Source organism: Astatotilapia calliptera, chromosome 22, assembly GCF_964374335.1.
Source record: "Astatotilapia calliptera chromosome 22, fAstCal68.1, whole genome shotgun sequence".
NCBI classification, from domain to species: domain Eukaryota; kingdom Metazoa; phylum Chordata; class Actinopteri; order Cichliformes; family Cichlidae; genus Astatotilapia; species Astatotilapia calliptera.
In genome coordinates this window covers 37,283,985-37,304,688 of record NC_137442.1, presented here as the reverse complement: position 1 = coordinate 37,304,688, position 20,704 = coordinate 37,283,985, and the positions used below count along the sequence as shown (strand labels likewise).

General features: G+C 44.5%; 2 protein-coding genes and 1 long non-coding RNA gene across 8 annotated transcripts in view; 1 reads left to right on the top strand and 2 right to left on the bottom strand.

Annotated features, from left to right (window-relative positions):
* Positions 1 to 597: 597 nt before the first annotated feature.
* On the bottom strand, positions 598 to 16,205 carry mgat1b (alpha-1,3-mannosyl-glycoprotein 2-beta-N-acetylglucosaminyltransferase b). 3 transcript variants are annotated; one of them, XM_026156504.2, is made up of 3 exons: positions 15,082 to 16,205; positions 8,067 to 9,284; positions 598 to 3,452 (listed from the first exon to the last, which is right to left on the bottom strand). In XM_026156504.2, exons 2-3 carry the CDS (start codon positions 8,931 to 8,933, stop codon positions 2,754 to 2,756), a joined length of 1,566 nt encoding a protein of 521 aa, XP_026012289.1. In that variant the 5' UTR covers positions 8,934 to 9,284; positions 15,082 to 16,205; the 3' UTR covers positions 598 to 2,753. The 3 variants fall into 3 exon arrangements, with proteins under 3 accessions (XP_026012289.1, XP_080152407.1, XP_080152408.1); XM_080296281.1 differs by having other exon boundaries at positions 15,720 to 16,205; XM_080296282.1 differs by having other exon boundaries at positions 15,918 to 16,205.
* LOC145423598 (uncharacterized) overlaps positions 14,432 to 20,704 on the top strand; it is a 16,816-nt gene continuing 10,543 nt past the window's right edge. Inside the window, exon 1 of the long non-coding RNA XR_013904653.1 lies at positions 14,432 to 14,704. This is a non-coding gene — a long non-coding RNA (uncharacterized LOC145423598). The remainder of the gene's footprint in view (positions 14,705 to 20,704) is intronic.
* The window catches only part of vars2 (valyl-tRNA synthetase 2, mitochondrial), a 19,630-nt gene continuing 17,482 nt past the window's right edge, over positions 18,557 to 20,704 (bottom strand). For all 4 annotated transcript variants that reach the window (XR_013904644.1, XM_026156502.2, XM_026156500.2 and 1 more), the window contains 2 exons: positions 20,293 to 20,442; positions 18,557 to 18,893 (listed from right to left, as the gene is read on the bottom strand). Coding sequence is in view for 3 of the 4 variants with exons in the window: in XM_026156502.2 (XP_026012287.2) it covers positions 18,816 to 18,893; positions 20,293 to 20,442 (228 nt within the window). In the remaining variant the exon portion in view is untranslated. The remainder of the gene's footprint in view (positions 18,894 to 20,292; positions 20,443 to 20,704) is intronic.

Genomic DNA, 20,704 nt, shown 5'->3' with positions numbered 1-20,704 from the left:
ATATTCACGGCATAGGTGTAAATGGAGCCTGATAATATCATGCATGTGGGATTTTTAACTGCTGACAGGAAGTTTGATTCCTTCTCTAGAGCACACACCCATCCATCCTTTCCAAAAGGAATCTCTTATGTTTAATATCATTTGGAGTTAAAATGAGATTAGATTCGTGAGTCTTTGTGATTTTACTTTCAACATGTATGATCTGTTGTATATTTGTTTTTAAATCCAAGCCTTGTTGAAGACAACATCTTGGACCATGTATACTTGTGAACAGCACCTTTTAAATTTGAGTATCTGACAGTCCTGGATGCAAAGGTTTTTTCACAGCGCGTCGGCCACCTTAACTCCATGAATCAACTGAATAACTGAGGAAGCTGAACGAAGACGTCTCATCACAGCTCGTTTGGCACAACACACAATAATGTCTGTATTTTTTTCATTCTTTAGACGTGGTCTGGTCACATAGGGTGTAGTGCCCTGTGTGCTTTTTAGTGTGATCTTCAGTCAGTGCAGCTATTACGCTCCAACTAAGGAGTGATCACTGTGGACACCCATGGATATGAGAACTGAAAATTTCCTTCAATATATGGACAAATATCAAAATAGTGGATTTTATTTGTAATGTAATAAAGTTATAAACATCAGGCAGTGGTTTTACACATCACCATACAGAAGTGGGTATCAGTCAATCATGTAGATAATCTCCCAAAGCTAATTACAGTACAGTGATAATCATCTGTAGCTACCTCACAGACCTCCTGTTGCAGAAACTATCAAACACTGGTTGCTGTTTCATGATGAGGGCGATCATGATGTCAGTGAAATTTGAAGTTAATTTGCAGCTTTACGTCCTTCATAAACCTACAGCTTGACACACCTGAAGGGAGCGTGTTGGAAAAATACTGTAACCCTCTGAAATGTAGTGTTTTTCAGTAAAGCATGGCTGTGATTCACACTGGAGTGACAGGTTTTCAAAGTTTTTCTTTTTAAGATTAGACGTCTGCTCGAGCAGGACTAGAGCTCTATTTTTAAGCAGCTTTCTGAACCAGGAAAGCCACTAACCATCCCCACAGACTAACCTACGTGATGGTTTGTGGGCAGGTATCACTTTCTTCTCAAACTACACTTTAACATTATTCACACAAGTTCATCAGAGTTCGACAGGATGACGGGCTCTGTGGAGTCTCGTTGCCTATGTTGGTTTGATAGTGAAGACTTCGTGCACTCACGCACCTGCTGTTTGTCCCGTGTAAATGCTTCTAACAATGTCACCTCCTCACTAAAACAGCGGTTTCTCACCAGAGCTTCATTCTTTGTGGAAACAATATTTAGTAGATTCAGGTGTACACTCTTGTTTTATATCTGAAACCTATTATTACTGTTACTAGACGTCAGACCTTATTCAGACTACATCTGGTTATTTGGCATCCACACCTCTGTATTTGTAGCACTCATGAGTAAAAAATGTTGTGCCTCGTGACTGAGAGACAGTAAAGCAAGTACTGCACTGTTGTCAGTTAGTCCTCAATCCAACCTACCGTTTTGATCTCCCTAAACTTTGAAAATGGCCTGTTTACTACCACAGACTGTATATAAAAGATGCACGTGTTGCCTGCATTCTTTCCAAAGGCCAGCAGGGGGCAGCTGCACAAAAACTTGAAAAACCTCTTTCTTGATTTAAGGACTCAGTAAAAACCTTCCTGATGATTCTGAGGAGGATAAATCACAGCATGCTTTACTTGTTGGGTTACCTTTTGATTTTCACATGAGCCTGCATTGGTCCTCAGTTTCTCAGCAAGATCTCCAGCCCAGAAATCAAGGGGAAAGAAGTAAAAACAATTGAAGCTGTGTTTATTTACTTCAATCGGTTCATGGTCACAAATCATTTTTCCCTGCTTTTGTCTCTGTAGTCACATCTGTGAGCTGTAGGAAGGCGGAGGGAAACACTGCACAGTCAGATTGACCCCTCACTTTGTTCAGCTGATGTTTAAAATGGTCAGCTCGAGGCTTCAGTGTGTCCATCTTTTATATACAATCTAATGCGTGATGCCTTCTACAAGCGTTACAGAAGCCAAGAGGTGGATAAGGTGTTACATAGGACACTTCTTTCTCCCAGGTGTGAACGGTGATTAGTGTGCTTTCAGTGCAGAGTCTGACTGATTCTAGGATTTCACAGTATCTGCTTACTTTTTGTCTAGTATGTGCAAATTGATGATGTTCATAGCAAAATGCTCGGGGAGTCATTACAAATGTGTTATCATAGTTTATCTAGCAGAGTGCTTACTCTTTCTGCATCACAGACTAGCCAAAACTAAGACCCACCAAAAAACAAAACTGCATTGATCCAATACCTGTCAGGCTCCACTGCAGTGTACCATCACTCACACTGTTGATAATGACATGATTACCAGTAGCTGCTGCAAACATCTGAAAGTGATGTCAAGTCTATATTTGGCCAGTTTGTCACAAGAAGAGAGAATACACCAAACAAAATGAGCCCAGAAAGCAAGGCACGCCGACAGCAGCCGTTTAGTTTAAGGATGGAATGGCTTCAGCCAAAGTGGGACCGCTCTGAAGTCTGTGTGGCCCACACGTGCCGATCCTCAATGAGCGTCAGTTTTAGAAGCTCGGCCTTCCAGCTCCACGTTTAACTTTGAACTCCTGCGTCCACCGTATTCTTTGGTCTGAGAGGGTGTTCCTCTGATTAAGGCTCTGTCCCCTCTTCAACACCATTTGGACCGCGTCTGGGTCTCTCAGCTCCAGCTGGTGTCATACTGCGACCAGCCCTCTGGTGGAGCTAAGAACACCCTTCGACCACGGTACAGGAAGCTGACCACACCTCTATAACCTGTACGAGGAACTCCTGATTTTAAGTCATCCATTACTCCCAGATTTCGAGCAAAGACTTTAAAACTGTCCCTGGTGGAGTACTGCACCCTGTACGGCCCAGGTCCTCTTAAACTGCCCCCTTGTTGCAGATCCTCAATCTTTACCAGTGGGGCGCTATAAACCTCTTTAAACTTTTCCTCATACTTCTCTTTTAGCAAATAAGACAAATCCAGTTTGGTAAAAGGCACAAATTCAGTGTTTAGCTTAATATAACGAAGGTACTGGTCAAAGAATTGACCTAAGCTCACACCTTTCCGGCCAAAGGTGATAGTCCGAGAGATTTCTGGCCGAATGCAGGAGCGGCCGTTGCGCTGTTCCGGCTGACGCATCCAGTCGTCCCAGAAGGCCGATGGCCATTTGGGCTCCAGTTCATCCCACATCTCTTTCAGCAGCATCCAGCCCAGACCAGGGAAGAAGTCTGTCCTGTAGAGGAGATCAGCTTTGGACGAATCCACCAAGGCGTCTCTGCCATTATCGTTCCAGGCAGAAACGCACCACAGGGTTGGGTCAGAACGCAAGATTGGATACAGGGCTCGGAAATACTCGAAGAAGTCAGGTGCGACCTGAAAGAGAGGAGACAGATGAAGAGTAATTCTGCTGCTTCAAACACATAATCACTGCCTCAAGTGTAACGATCCAGGTATTATTTACCTATTTATTAGACATTGTTTTACTATCTGTTCTTCTCTGATGGTCACAGACAAGATGCCAATCCAAATGTCCTTTGTTCTTCTAGTCTGTTAGCCAACAACAACTACTACTGTTCAACCTGAAACCATTTAAATGTTTGCTCACCACAAAACGAACGGGCCTGAAAGGAGTATTCTAGTGTACGACAGCGCATGTTCTGGCTTTGTAGATTCATATTTGTGAAAATACTGTAGCATAAACAAGCCAACAAATACAGCAGACAAAAGCTGAAGCAGGGAGCTGAGTCCCATCATTTTCATTCCCAGCGTTACCCTACAAATGCTGTTATTGGTTTGTAGTTTGCATGCAACATGTGACATTTACATTTTCCCTTCCTCCATGTTAATTGTTTTTTCGGAAGTCGAGCGTTCACTTTTTGCTTTGCCATCTGAGAAGATCTTGATGTTCTTGATGTTCACTTCAGGACTGATTTCTGTGACTTCTTAAATCAGTTGATTTTCATGGTTGCAGTCCTAGAACTTTTTGATTGTAATTCTTGCATAATTTCTCATGCTTGAATGTCCTACATGAGGTCCTTAATAATTCTACAAAAAAAAACAAAAAAAACAAAAAAAACAAAACCTAAACTGATGAGCGTTCAGTTTATTCAAGATGAAGCATTCTGATTAGTGTTTAGTAGAACGAGGCTACCTGCAGCCGAATATCAAAGGTTTGATTGCTCCGTGACAGAAGACTTGATCCTGGCATGATGTACCTTACCTATACTGGTCACTTTCGTGATATTCATGCAGTAGAGGTGTGCCTGTCTGTTGGGTTGGTATGTGCATAATGCACACCATGGAGACATTAAGGACACATATGTACAAATGCGTTTCATAGACTTCAGTTCAGCATTCAGCACAATCATTCCTCAGCACCTAATTAGAAAACTGAAGCAAGAACGACGAGTCAGCATACAGAGAGGAGGTGCAACAGCTAACAGACTGGTGTAGAGTCAACAATCTGTCTCTGAATGTGGACAAAACAAAAGACAGGATTGTTGACTTCATGAGAGCACGGAGAGATCACTGCCCACTTAACATCATTGGATCCTCTGTGGAGGTCGTCAAGAGCACCAAATTCCTTGGTGTCCACCTGCCGGAGAACCTCTCCTGGTCCCTCAACATGAAAAGCCCATCTCCTTCCATCCATTCTCACCACCTTCTACAGAGAGACTAGCGAGAGCATCCTGAGCAGCTGCATCACTGCCTGGTATGGTAAGTGCACCGTATCAGATTGCAATACCGTACAATGTGATAGTGAGAACAGCCGAGAAGATCACTGGAGCCTCTCTTCCCTCCATGACGGACACGTATAACACCCACTGCATCCGCAGAGCCACCAGCATTGTGGAGGACCCCTCACACCCCTCACAAACACTCTTCACCTGCTGCCTTCTGGAAAGAGGTACCAGAGCATCCTGCCCCTCACTGCCAAACTGTGGAACAGTTTCTTCCCCCAGGCCGTCAGACTCTCGAACACTCAGTGACTGGACTGACTGACACACACACACACACACACACACACACACACACACACACACACACACACACACACAGTTACCTTTTGCACAATGCTCAGTCTTTTTGCACAACCCACTGTGGTTGTTGCACTTTCCTGTTGGACTGTTGCGTGTCTGCATCGTTCTGTCCTGTCTGGTGTTGCACTGGTTTTGTAATTTTTGCACACTTGCACTTTCTGTAGTCCTGTGCTGATTGTCTGTTATATATAGCACCTTCATCTTAGAGGAACGCTGTCTCGCCTCACTCTGTGCTGTACCACTGTACATGGTTGAAAGGACAATAAAGCCACTTGACTTGACCTAGGGTAGGGATCAAACACACTAGCTGTTATTAATTACCAACTATTAATTTAGAGGACTGGGTAATGAATTTTCCCAAGGGGCTACATGAGAGGAAAACAAACTGTTGTGGAGGGCTGCACCAGTAAGTTAAACTCAGCATTAATAGTTCAATAATAATTCTCTCTCTTCTGGTGTTATTGGCAGATATTGCAGTTAGACAATGAAAATAAAAAATAAAAATAGTAAAAACACCAACAATTTAATTAATCAATGAATAAACATTCCCTTTTTGTCCCATTTCAGCCCCAACCTATCGGAGCATGCAGCTGCGTCCGTGATCTTCCAGTCCCAGTTCCACCTTAATCTCCAACTCTTTCCCTATCCCATGTACAAAGATCAGTAACTGGGCTGCCTCAGACATCACATGCTTGTTATGTAAATAGTTTCCCCCACAAAACAACTAAAGCAGATTTTAATGGGGGGAGTCGTAGAGGAACAAGGGTCTCTGCTTTGAGACCAGCCTGGGACCACAGCATCATTCCTGATCATTCATATTCACCTCTGAGGTCTATTATTAAACAGAAAAGTCCACAAAACACTAAAATCTGAACGATAGCTTCCGCACATACAGTGTGTAGTAATCCAGTGGTGTGTTACACCAAGTGTAAAAGATCCATTCACTTAAACTCTTTATTCTTAAAGACAAAGCATTCAGCAAAGAACAGACTCATTCCACGACCTGCCTGAAACATGAAAAGAGCAAACTGGTAGATACCAGCTACATAAGTAAAGCCAGATTTTTCCCCAGGGCTCAGTTTCTCCAGAGCTGCTGGTTGAAATTACTTTATACTGCTGTAACTGCAGAGCCTCTTTTTACCACAACTTTTCTGTGTCACACGAAGCTTTTTACTTCAGAACGGATTTGTACTTTAAAGCGGTCAGTTCTTAAGAAAGAAGTTCTTAGCAGGCCTTACGATTGGATAAATACAACCTGAAATGGACAACAACACATACCACGACATACTACATAGTGTCATGATTTATTTAACTAAAACTGAACCAAAATGCAAAAACAATGTGTGAAAAACTGAGAACACTCCACGGATCAACAGCATGCGCAGAGCTGGTAATAATTCTGTAGAACAGTCTGAAATTTCTATGGTAGTTTCACTTTTACCGGAGAGAGGCAGAATATCAACCAAAAATGACATAAAAGCCATCAAATAAGTTGCAGGCCATTGAGTGAAATAAGCATTTGATCCCCAAGCAAACATGACTTAACGCTTGAGGGAGAATCCCTTGTTGGCACCACAGCGGTAAGACGTTCCTTGTAGTTGGTCACCAGGTCTACACACATCTCAGGAGAGATTTTAGATCACTCTTCTATACAGAAACTCTCTGAATCATTTAAGTGCAGTCATACTTAGACCACTGTGTGCTTATGGAGAACAAATTCAATTAGGCACAAGTGGCACCAGTAAAAATGTAAAGGAACAACATTAGAAATAGGATATACCAAGTTGTTTCCCACCTGAGGTTCTGAGTAGTCATGTAAATATAACCCTCGATTCCAAAAAGGTCGAGACACTATGTAAAATGTACACAGTAGATGCTCTATAAGCTGCTCAGAAGTGCACAAGGATGAAACGCTTTTATCTGTCACATTTAAATCAAATATGGGTTTTGGGGTGCGACCACAGTTATAACTAGCATATGCCACAGATCATTCACTGTGGTGACCCCTAATAAAGGGACTAGCCAAAAGAGGATGACAAGTCTACTGAAGTCTTTGCTGCTAAAATGATACAATGACAGCAAAATAACACTCATCATCTTCAAAAGTTGATTCTGTTCATCTGGACATAGCGTTTTATGGGAGAAACGTTTGGTCATCATCATCAGGTGACGTCTTCAGTCTCTGCTGACTTCAGGTTTCAATCTTATAAACAGCACATCTGCATAATGACTGAAACCAGCCCACTGAAGGAACAATGGGCTGGGAGGTCAGTTCCTTAATCTTAATTATGCAAACTCTCATTGATCAACAACCACTGACCAAAACCCACTGATCAATGTCCATGAGCACCATTAACATGGAGTTGGGGAATGGCTGCAATCACAGCATTGTAAGATGGTAACAGATGTACCCTTAGGCCCCTCCTCCATTCAGAGATGGTCTTTCCCTTTTCACGTAAATGGCCTCCTTGACTCCGCCCTCAAACCAGCGCTCCTCCCTGTCCAGGATGTTACATCCTCATCATTGAAAGTGTCCACTGGCCTGTAGGTGTGCATAGACTGCAGAGTCCTGGCCTGACGAGGTGGCTCTCCTGTGTTGTACCATCCGCTTGCCAGGACTCTGCAGTCTATTTACACCTACAGGTCAGTGGCTGTTGATCAATGAGAGTTTGCATAATTAAGATTAAGGTACTGACCTCCCAGCCCATTGTTCCTTCAGTGGGCTGGTTTCAGTCATTATGCAGATGTGCTGTTTATAAGATTGAAACCTGCAGTCAGCTGAGACTGAAGACGTCACCTGATGATGACGAAACGTTTCTCCCCCAAACGCTACGTCCAGATGAACAGAATCAACTTTTGGAGATTTACTTACCTGGATGACTGAGCATGCATCAAAACACCCATCATCAATACCATGACAATAATGTGGATGTCTGAGAGCACTCACCTCCAAGTCATCCTCCACAATGACCACAGTAGACTGCGAGAATGTGTGAAATACTTGGTTGAGTGCCCAGCGGTAATGTCGGGCGATTTTGTAGTACCCCTGGAACTTCCTGTGTTCTGGCCGGACTCTGATGTCCGACAGGTCTGGTTGGCTTATGTGCGTTACTTTTTCTCCGTATGAGCCAATCACACGAGCCGTCTCAGCATGGCCGCAGTCTTGGCTGACGATGATTGGATACAGTTCTTGAGAAGGGCGGTACTGTATCAGTTTGTCAAGACTCCGCTTTACTGTCACTCTGTCACAGGCAATAACCAGAATGGGAATGATGACTTGTGGACCAGAAACAGAAGCTGTTACTTTATTGTCCTCAGCAACCTCTTCCTTTACATCAGTGGCCTGATGCCGTTCTATATTGGAGCCTGCAGCTACTGTAGCAACAGACCTCTGTGTGTGTTTTATTTCACCTTGGTCCCCAACATACACATCATTTATGAGAGGAACTGGATTATTCTGCTGCTGGTCAACAATCTGATTTACTTCTTTGATATTATCAGTTTGCTTTTTCCCAATCTCCTTCTGCCGAGCCCACACTGCCCTGTGACTTTCAATTTGCTTTAATAGCTTTTTCTGGGTGTCAAGTTGAATTTCAACCTCCTCGGCCAGTCGGATGACCTCCCCAGCAAGGTTAACTTGACCTCCTTTACCTCTGACCATGCCCCACTCCTCCTTTCCTCCTGGTTCAGCTCCACCGCCTTCTCCTAGGTGGCCCATGGGAGGGCGACCCCAAAGGTAAAGTAGAAGCAAAGCATTCCAGGCGACAAACAGGAAAGCACCGCATAGTATAAAAGAGCTTTTCTTGCGAACCATGGCCCAATAACACTAGAAAAGGGGTGGGGTTGATAAGGAACAAGCGATACCAGTATGAATCCTACAGACCAAGGTGACTATTTTGGATGTGCAGGGAGTTAATATCCCACCATTCTGTACTTATTTCATTCTGTCCTTCAGTCAGGAGGGTGTCTGCTATAGGAATGTCTAATTTAAAAGGAATTTATATGATGTTACTGTGGAATACATGCAGTCTATGAAATCCCATAAGGTCAGGTCAGCAAGCTTGCAGCTAGCAAAATGGACTGCAGGTGAAAGTGGACAAAAGGAGAAGACAGGTCACTTTGGGTGGAGGGAGTGCAACTCCTTGAATGTTATCCTTCCACCATCCTGAAAAAAAGAGAAGGGAAACATTCAGCTTGGTGACTGTAGGTCATTTGAGAATTTCATAAGTGTACTGTATATGTGTCTCTGTAAAACAAAAGCAGCTATACTGTCAGTTAAACCCACAACAAGATCAAGACCATTCCTCGCCCAGCGGAAGAGTCAACTAGGGCATGCAGAGGGTTGGTGTCACTGCTGAGGATACAGGAAGATGGTGGGAAATAGGGTTGGGTCATATCATATCGTTCACGGTAATACCGGTATAACGTTAGGCAATGATAAGAAAATGAAATATCACAATAGAATATGGGTAAAACAGGCATGCGCAGTGCCTTTGCTTTCATACGCACATGGCGGAAAAAGCATGGCGGCGACGGAGAATGAGAAGAGCGAAAGTGGATCTTTGAATGAAACAGATGAACCAGAATTGGTTTGTAAAAATGCTGCAACTTCCAGGGTTGAGGAACTGACCCCGCTTTTGTCCGTCAGATACACACCAAAGCACAATTTTTGTAATGCACATAAAAACAGCTGCTTGTTTAAGTGAAAATACATTGATGGGGTTTCTTTGCACTAATAAAGTAGTGGAGTTGTAAAGTATTTTGTCTAGTGTCAATTATATCGTCAATTATATTGTTATGGTAAATTTTCAAATATATCGTGATAAATATTTTTGGCCATATTGCCCTGCCCTAGTGGGGAAAAAAACCCTTCAAAACAAGCTCTTCTTTTAGATTCTTGCAATATGAGCAAAGGACACAATCATGTAGTTTTAAGGTGACTTAAATCAGAAAACCTTAGACTACTCAGTTTGCAGAGGTGTGAGGGATCTTCCAGGAATGGTGATGCTATTTTCCGTAGACTTCACTAGTCAGTAGGCAGTGATTTCATGCCTGTTGATCTCTAACCTGGAACACAGCTTGCTCCAGGGAAGATGAGGATTGCAGCACGTTATCATGGTGATATACCTCGGTAAGAACTGATAGTAAAGGCCTCTGGCAGGACAGAGTGGTCACACCGAGGTTCTGGCTGATGTTTCCAATAAACCTGAATGTTGACAAGCTTTCTCTGTTATTTCAAAGTAACAGAGGAATAAATTTAGTAAGTGAGCGAGCGGATGAAGGTCACTTCTTAGCATTAGAAACACCTAAACCAATTAGCACTGACAAACATAAGCCTGTGCTCTGACAGGATGAAGCCAGTTCTCTAAGGTAGCAGAGAGGTGGGTAGATAAAGGTGCTACCCATTACTGTCACATTCTCAGTTTACCCCACATTTGTTCCAGCCAAACAAGTTAAAGTGTAGTGTCATGCCTGCAGAGTGAGAAATGGTTATGGTTAGTGGCCATGTGCACTCTGTCAACAGATCCAAACTTACCACAGTACAACACAACAGACTCTTCTATTCACTTTATATTATACTGGATGATTGGATGAGCAATACTGATTTTCAAGATGAAAAAAACACTATAGTTACTGAAGACCGGTTTCTTAAACTGTCATTTATTGTTTGATTCTTTATGATTGAACGGTTGGGTGTTCCCGTAGAGGTTGGGTGTATTGTGTGTGTCAAGCAGCAACCAAGGGCAGGGACCCTGGAGGATCGATTCCTGGCTACCGAGGCTGGAAATGGGGACGTCACCCGTCTGATGGGGAAGGAGCCTGAGCTAGTGCATGACATTGAGAGGTACTGGCTAGACACAGTCGAGTTTACTTCAATGCACAGCTTAGGCTCTGGAACCAGTCTCCAGAAGCAGGGCTGAACTCGGCCCCAGCATGGACTTGCCCTTGGTGAGAAGCAGCAAGCTGGGGTGGGTATCCTGGCATCCCCTCGGCTTGATGCCTTTACATTGGGGGTTTTTCCCAGAGAACGAAAAGGTTTGTTCCCTGCGCCTCTGGATCAGGGAACGGGTCTTGACTGTCGTCTGCACTTATGCGCCAAACAACAGTTCAGAGTACTCGGGCTTCTTGGAGTCCTGTCTTTGGGATCAGGTGGCAGGGGGAGTATGCTGGACAGACCTGGTGCCCCAAAATGTATAGTGAGGGTACACTGGGAACACCTAACAGAGGTCCCAGTGTACAACTCTCACTTCTAGCAGAGCTTCAACAATATTCCGAGTGAGACTGGGGACATTGAGTCCAAATGGACTGAGACTGCTGCACTGAACTGTGGCTGCAAGGTGGTTGGTGCTTGTCGTGGTAGTAACCCCCGAACCAGCTGCTGGACACTGGAGGTGAAAGGAGGCATCAGGCTGAAAAAGGACTCCTATTGAGCTTGATTAGCCTTTGGGACATTGGAGGCAGCCGATGGGTACTGACTGTCACGGACCTGGGTCTGAAGGACCCACAGTCTGTGAATAAGCATGGACATGTGTATTTTTGGTGCTTCTGTCCTCTGTTTCCTTATGTTTGTGTGTAGGTGGGTGTGGCAAAGCACCTGTTCTTCAGCCCTGTTGGGCGTGGCAGTCAGGAGCCTGGCCACACCTGAGGAGAAGCGCACACACCTGAAGTCGATCAAGCCTCGTCGGGGAGCTATTTAACAGTTTGGCTGAGGGCTCCTCGACGCTGGATTGTTGCATAAGACTCCACGTCAGTGTCTTGACTAAGGTTTAAATCAGTGTGTGCATACCTGCAAGAGCATGTTTCTTGACGGCTGCCTCTGGTATTCTTTCCCCCAGGAGGAGCGTGGAAACAGGAGGGTAGTGAGCACGGAGATTGCGAAAACACGGGAGCGGAGAGCACCAAGACACGGATTTTGGGAGAAGACACTGCACGGGAGTCAAGGGAGCACACGGGGATTTATTGTTATTTCTCCTACACTGTCAATAAACGCACCATTGCGGTGAAGAGTCCTGCGTTTTGGTTCCTATCTTCCCCACACCTCTATGGTCTGCCCCGCAGACCGTGACACTGGCAGACCAAGCCACACAATGGCTGAAACAAAAATTCAGGTGGGAGTTTGGTGAAGCCATGGAAAAACAACTTTGGAAAGCGGTGCTCTACCGACAATGTTGTACAGCGCGGGTGAAGTGCTGCTGACTTCAACTGATGATATTGTCGGGGGTTGGAATACTCGGAGGACGTCTTCCGTAGGATTAAGACGTCTCAGTGGGATAGGGTTAGGGAAGCAGAGTCTGGGGATGACCTAAGCATTACTCGGGGTAAGGTCACTGAGGCAGTTAAACAACACCATGGTGGCATGGCCCATGGGGTGGATAAGGTTCACCCTGAGGTCCTCATGGCTCTGGATGTTGTAAGGTTTCGGTTGACATGTCTTTGCAATGTTGCGTTGAGATCTGGGGTGGTACCTCTGAATTGGCAGACCGGGGTAGTGGTTCCCATCTTCAAGAAGGGGGACCTGAGGGTGTGCTCCAACTATGATGGGGATCACACTCATTAGCCTCCCCGGGAAAGTCTATGACAGGATGCTTCATCAGGAACTCAATGGGGATGTTGCGAACAACACTAGAAGCCAACTTCAAGCCAATAGCACAAGTAACCATCAAATGCTTTGTCCTGTCAAATCCTAGGCCTGAACCCTCTCAGTGAGATAACTGACAAGACTGGCTACGGATACCGACTACGGAATGGAGCAAGCCACCATCATCAGCCACCTCGTCTATATGGTTGACATCAAGATGTATGCCAGGAGTGAATGATCACTGATCCACACCACCAGGATCTACCAGCAATGACATCGGAATGTCATTCAGACTGGAGAAGATGGTAACAAAGAGAGGGAAGGTAGTCAGAAGTAAGGGGACAGCCCTACCAGAAGGCAACATTGCAGACGTTGAGGACAGCTACAAGTACCTGTGAATCCCACAGGCAGAGAGTAAGGCAAGTCCTGAGGAGTCAGCTGAATGGGAAGGACAAAATCTGGGCTATCAACACCTACGCCCTGCCCATGATCAGGTACCCCTGCTGGGATAATATCCTGGCCAAAGGAGGAGATAGAAGCTACTAACATCAAGACAAGAAAGCTCCTCCTCCATACAGGGTTTCACCCCAAGTCCAGAACCCTGAGACTGTGTGCTAGGCGGAAGGAAGGAGGCTGGGAACTAGTGAGTGTCAGAAGCATGGAAACCCCTGGAGGTCCCGAGGTCAAAATGGGAGACGCCCCCTAGGGTGGTCGAGAATGACTGAGCTAAGATCCTGTGGGACTTCCAGATACAGACGGAAAAATTGGTGGTGGCTAACCAACCAGAAATAGTAGCGATGAACAAGCAGAGTAAGACGGCTATAGTGATAGATGTCAGCTACGTGGCATATAAAAACATGACAGAATGCAGTGACAGCCCTCTATAGAGCTTAAAATACTCTCACAATATTTGGGGATTATACTTTACAGTACTGTAGGTTTTTGCACTACAACGTAAAGCACCTTGAGGCGCTTGGTCTTATATGTATGGCAACTTTAAATGGAAAAAGATGAATGTTAGATTATATTGTAGTGACAATAAAATGAGAGGTGTAATATCAAACTGTGCAAAGAATACTTGATGTAAAACGTGTTCTGGAAATATATAAACTATTCATGCAAATCTCTCATGAAATTGGAAAATGAGTATATTAATTGACTAATGTAAACTTCTCTCATGTTTCACTTATCTTATTTCCTTCAGTAACATTTATATTTATTTCATTTCAATTTAGTTTTGCTTTAACTGTATAAAGCAATACAACAATTTTCAAACATGCACAGCAACCCTAACTTTTTATGACCGAGGTAAGCGTGAGAACACAACAGCTGGAGACAGCTGGATCAAGATTAAAAGTTGATTTTGGCTGCCAGCTAGTTAGTACTAATTCTCTTTCAAACTGCATTTTAATCTCTTAAATGTTAACATTGTACAGCAATATATATTAGTTGTGATTATCTGTAACAGTGATTAAGCCATTGTTAAATACATTTGTGTTTATAGCTTTTTAAAAATTGTCCATCTGCCTGGGACTAGAGCTGAAAACCAGCCTGTAATGGAGTAGACTGGTTCTAATATAGTGCTTTTCTACTACACTCGAGCAGCCAAAGTACTTTATACAACGGTTCTTATTCACCTATTCACACAAGCACTTTCTAATTTATATTTTTACAAACATTCATACTTCATCAGAGAGCAACTTGGGGTTCAGTATCTTGCCCGGGACATTTGACATGCAGACTGAAGACTAGAGTCGCCCGGGACTGAACCACCAGTCTTCTTGGATGAGTGACGAAACGTTTCTCCTAAGTCCAGATGAACAGAATGCATTTTTGGGGATTTGAACATGCATCAAGACATGTCTCTGCCTCATTCTTGCAATACTGTCAAGAACCTGTGTATGAAAACAGTTTGCTAAGGAAAACTCGATCAAAGACGCCCACCTATATGCAAAACAAACCAATTTAGAGTTCAATGCTGTGTGGACTTGAGAATGGGGTTAAAGGTAAGGCTTGTCTCTCTAACTCTTCACCATTGCAATTTGAAGCTTTCAATCATGTACTAGGTACTTTTAACAGCACTGTGACATTAGATAGCTATGAGTATTTTTGATTCCTATAATAATGATCTCTGTAAGTTTACCTATGCTAAATATCCATGAGACTACTTCTCAGATGACTCTCTCTCTCTCTGTTTAATATATCAAGCAGCTTGATTATTTGCAAAAGACAGCTTATTAAAGAAAGGGTCAAGAGTCCCGGACAGTGTCAGACATCATCAGCTCAACTGAAATTAAAAAATGCCTCAAATTTGAGAGAACAGACAGACACAAACTGGTCAGAGAGACTAAGCCCAGCAAGTTAAACTCACTGCCAACTGTACCTGAAGTCGTGGTCCTGTTCAGCCATGCAGGGCTTCAAGCCGACAAGAGGAGCCGAGCAGAAGAAGAAACTGTTGCTCCTGTCACAAAGTGTACCAGCTGAAAGTCTCGGTGAATCCCCTCCTCCCTCCGCCAGCCGACGTGGAGCTGACTGGTAGGATGACAGAGAGCAGCCTGCGGCACGAACCTACTGAAGTAACGGACACGGACCGGGCTTACCGGTGTTCGGCTCACATGATTCCTGTGAACTGGGGGCTGGCAGGGAAGGACTGGGAGGGCGGCCGACGCCTCTTAGTTTGCCAACACTACAAACTTGTTGTTCTGCTTTCAGCTGACTCGTCCACTCTGCACACAGCAGCCGTCTGTGTCGCTGAACTGTTCGCTTCATATGCCCAGTGTCGCTGAAGCTGAGTTCAAGCACAGGACACGGTGCGTGTTAAATGCGGCAGGGCCGTGCCCAGTGTCTGTCCCCGAGCATCACACACATACCGATCATCCTCACGGCCAGCTAACCAGTTCACTTGCGCTGACGTGCTGTTAGCAAGCCGGCTAACGCCAAATAGCCACAATGACAGCTTTTTAGCTGAACAGCCGCCCCAGTCAACGACAGGATGCAGCGGCAGGATCCAGGGTCACTCACCTCTCTCATGCCGTGCTGGCCCGCTAAACGAGGCTTGCATTTCCAAATGAACTGAGGCTCATCGAGCTGCAGCACTAACCGGCTAGCTGGCGAGCTAGCTGACGTTAGCTAGTCGAGACCCTCTTATTTCTTATGGTGTGACATTAAGCAGCACATTTCTGAGTGGGTTCACAGAGGCCCCAGTATCACTTTCTGCACCTTATCCGCCTCCTGTTCAGTCATCTTCCCGGCCTCGTTCCCGTATCCAGCGCCAGCAGCTGTCTATGTTAGCCGGCTACAGTGTCTGCTCCGCAGCAGGGGGCAGACTGCTAGCGGTCTGTGCTCCACGGAGAAACTTTGCAGAGGGAAGCGCTTCTCTGTGTCCCTGCAGCCAGGGGCTTCACTTACTCCACAGACCACTACCTCCCATGTGTGTTGATGGCATTTTTCTTTTGATTGCACAAAACTACACTTCCGGATTGTCGACTGGCTTAGAACCGAGTTGACCCGAACCGAGCCGAAGTCTAATCCCTGACAAACTCACATCTTTCCAGCTCACAAAATCACTTTTCTCTGATCATTCCAGTCTTCACTTGTTGCCGCAGGTTTTCTTAGACACTCCATAGAGGTCGGACCTACTGCTTTGTAGGCTTCAATGTGTTACTGGGAATGTGAAATTCAGTTGTTACATCTAACGTCTGCGTGGTTTGCAAGGGAAGGTTAGGATAGTAGTTAGTTAAATAAATTCACAACTTGAGCAAATGTTACAAGATATACTTAAAACATTAAAACTTAAAAAAATGATCACACACAAACACAGGGGCATCACCTTAAAGATAAAATAGTAGTAGTTTGTAAGTCATCCAACCACGGTTTGTATTTTTCCAGCTGTGCTGTACCTCTGTTATACACAGAAACTAAAAACGTGCATCCTCTAACTCGTCTGGCAGGCCTCCTCTCTCCTGAAGATGTATTTTAGAAGTGGAGGCATGACATACTGCCACAGTAAATCATTGCACTGTTTTTCTTACAGTTTTTGTGTTTTTATGTATATGTGTTTTTAATATGAATGGTTTAGTGGCATTTTCTGGGCACACAAATTAAGAGAAAGGAGAAAAGCTTTATCACTCCAGGAGAATGGTTCACCTCCACAGACACAAAAACACAAGTCTTGCCCTATCAGAAGGTGTTTTTTGTAATTCTGTAAAGGGTGTAGTGACATCCAGGCCATGGTGACGGGACTGTCACTATAGTACATCTGTCCAATGGGACAGCTGCAAGGTTGTACTGCCCTAACGTGGACCCACACTGTCAGCGGTCCGGGAACTGGCTAGTTCAGTAGTTTGGTGTTCCTCATGCTTGTGTGAGTCATTACATTTGTTTACTACACTGATAGTCAGCAGGTAATGAACTAAAGTTACAAATCAGGTGGATGAGTTTAACTCATGTCAGTAACTTTGAAGCAGTTTACTAGATTGGAGAGCTGAACGTAGGCCATCACATGGTAGTTACAGTGTAGCCTTCAAATCCAAAACAAGACTGGGTTTATGCAAGATCTTGGGCACAAGGAGACTTACCCACTTTATGTACTGGCAGTGGTGTTCATCCAGGAAGTCATGGACCTCCAGTTACCGTCTTGACTTCTCTTTGGCTAACAGCTGTTTCCTTTTGTTATTAACTTCCACCGACTGCAATTATTCCAGTACTCCAACTCCAAAGCTAAATCATCACAACTGCACCAAACTGTAACCTAGACGTAACCCTAAAGCTTTGAAGTTAAAACACAGTTTGAATAAATGTGACAAAAAAAGGTTTCCTCACTTCAGTGGTTAAACAAGAGAACCAAATACTCAACAGCATATGTTTGGAACGAGGACTGTGGCATAATCTCGAGGTTCTTTCTTTATTTCTAGGAAAGCTGATACTTTCCAGCTAAAATTAAGGCTCGCTGCTCGGCACAATCACAAATGTGCCAGGAAGTATGTACATCTGAGTGTGCGCAGCCTGTCCCAGCTGCAACTGGGGAAGAAGCTTGGAAAGGTCTTCCTACACTCACTCAGGGTGTTTGGCTGAGCACTTCTTAAGAACGGTGCAACCTGCTCATGAATAGGTAGAATCCCTGGGAGTGTTTTTACTTTTCTTTGCTTATGTGATCTAATTAAGGATGTACCGCTGGGGGCGCAGAGAAGTTCTGAGGAGTTGAGGTTAATAACTTCTGGATAGGCAGTTTTCAGAATTTGGGTAAAAGCTGTTTTCTGGCAAACTGTCACAGCTACTGACCGCCTGCATGACAGACAAACAGGGAACGTCTGCAGCCACACAAAACCACCATAACTAGGACTGTTAACCTGTGGAAAACATGGCTGTGAAATCTGGGCAGTTCTTGACGACCCCGATGAAACTCACAGGCTGAAACATGTTGGTGAAGTAATAAAGCTGATCTTTATGCCAAGTGTTGCTTGAGCTTTGAACTCAGACCGCTCTTCTTGTCCATGCTCTTTGGGAGAAGGTGAAGCTGTGCAGGAAAACCTTCATTCTGTCATTAGATACGAGTGCTGACTTCCTGCTGTTTATAGCAAAGTAAGAGGATGAATTTCTGTATGAACACTCTAAGTTATCTTTCTACATTTAGTCTCTAATCGATGTATTTAAAAAAAAATAAAAATGGAATTTCTATGATGTATTTATTTTCTATCAATAGATTAACTGCTGTTTTAGTTCGCATGTTAGTTATTTAGCCTCCTTTATTCGCTCCATGATTCTTCTGGGGTCTAAATTATGATATACTCAAAAAGTGCTTTCCCACAGCAATATTCAGATTTGAAATGCATTCATGGTAAAACAATGAAAATGAAAAGTTGATCATAAAAATTATTTTAAAATCAGAGTTTTTAAAAGGCCAGAACAGAAGACAATATTTTTGGAATAAGAGCAACAGATCAAATGCAGATGCTTCCACTATGCTCAAAACACCTGGAGCCAGACAGGACTGCTACTTATACAGTGTATAACTCCATTACATAATATAAAGTTCATATTTTTGACTATAATATTATAAATAATGAAACAGCAGCTTTTTTCCTACAGCAGTCCACACAGCTACTGCGAAGGCTTCAGTTACTCTGCTGTTTGCATCTCTTGCAGCAATTTCAGTTGATCCTCAACAGTTTTCAGTTCCTGCTCCAAAGCAGACACCTGCACACACAGAGTAGAACATATGAAAATACAGAGATGGATACAGTGCTAGTATGAACTCACAGAGTGAATGTTCTCTGCACAATGACACAACAACAACTGATGACACCATTAGCATTTACATGCGTTTCCTTGCTTTCACTGTGCAAAATCTCACAGGATTGCATAACGACAGCAGGAAGCCACATATTAGCTTAAGATGACTGTGCATTTTAAAACTGAGTGTGGCCTAGGCTTAGGAGGAGATCCACCGTGTACGTGTGGCGGGGTGCGGCTCAGTTGCAGGTTTTACCACCAGCGGGAGAAGCTACGGGGCCAGTCTTAGTCCTGGACAAAAATACTGGAGAACCTGGGAGCTGCTTGGTTACCCGTTGAGGCCTGCATCGTAGAGCTGGTGGTACAGTTCATCGCGGGGCTTTCCGCAGAAGCCGCGGAGTGGGTCTGCACCACCCAACCAGTCTGGATGCGGCTGTTGGTTTGGCCGTGAACAACTTCTTCCACTTTCTCCCTTTGATTTACTGTTTGGGAGAAAGCTGTGGGAGGCGTTGGACAGGATTCAAGAAAACTGGTCTAAGCCCACACAAAAATTTAGATGTGTGTGAAGTTGGACGGCGGGAGGTACAGTAGGAACCACTTGGGGGGCAGGTGGATAAACGGCAGCCATCGCATCCTGCCCACGGCCTAAGACTGAAACAGAGCTGAGGCGGTTCTTGGGGCTGGCTGGGTACAACCGCCAGACTGACTGACCTCATCCAAAAGGGTACCCCAGATTGGTCTAATGGACGGAGCAGTGCCAGGCGGTGTTTATTGCAGGTAAAGAAGGGTCTCTGTGGGAAACCCCTGCTCTACACGCCTAGCCTTTTTCTACCTTTTGTTCTGCAGACTGATGGCTCAAAAAGGGGCTTGGGGGCTGTTTTGTCAGGGGGTGTGGCTCAGCTGCAGGGGGCAGGTGGAGCAGTTGGTTCATAGTGTGGTGTCATACGCACCTGATCTCCAACACCAAACCACGCCTCCCCTTTAAGGACGGTGCTGGGACAGGAGGGTGGAGGTGTATGCAGGGCAGCTGAACAGCAACAAATAAAAAGCACCAGAATGTGCAAAGCTGGTGTGTGGCTCCTCATTCTGCCACAGCAGGATTCGAGGTTTTTGAGTGGAAGAATGTACGTATATGTACGAGGTTTCATATAATCTCCTATTTTAAATTGTAATTTTTATTTATCAGCAAAATCTCAGCATCAGTCTTTGAAATGTTCAGTGCACCACTCTACAACCATCTGTTGGTTAGAGAGCGATAACAGCAGTGCCATTCCCTGAGCTTTGATTCTCTCTCTCCAAACCATGAAGCTGACTCAGATACAGTGAAGCAGTTACAAACAAAGCTGCTGCAGGTCTCCTTCACCTTACTGTCCATCTGCTCCCGGACATGAGAAGGAACCTTGGTGAGGTAGCTTGGAGACTGGACTCTGGCAAGGATTTGATCCAGCTTTGGGACGAGCCTGTCTCTGCGCTGAGAGAGCTGCACGATCTGTTTCTCAATGTTCATTCCACTCTGAGAGACACAACACAGTACGTTAGACATGACCAGCATCCTCATCACCACTGCAAAAACATCCAACAGGAACAGGATGGGATTCTCATCACAGTGCAAACATGACGTGAACAATGTGTGCTTCTCTGAAGAGTTATTAGATTTGCTTAAGCAAAGGTCACATGACATTTAATATTCGTCGATTACGTGCATTTATTTATACACTACTCTCATAAGGTCACAGCATTTCAATGGAGTTCAGGTCCACACTGTGACTGGGATA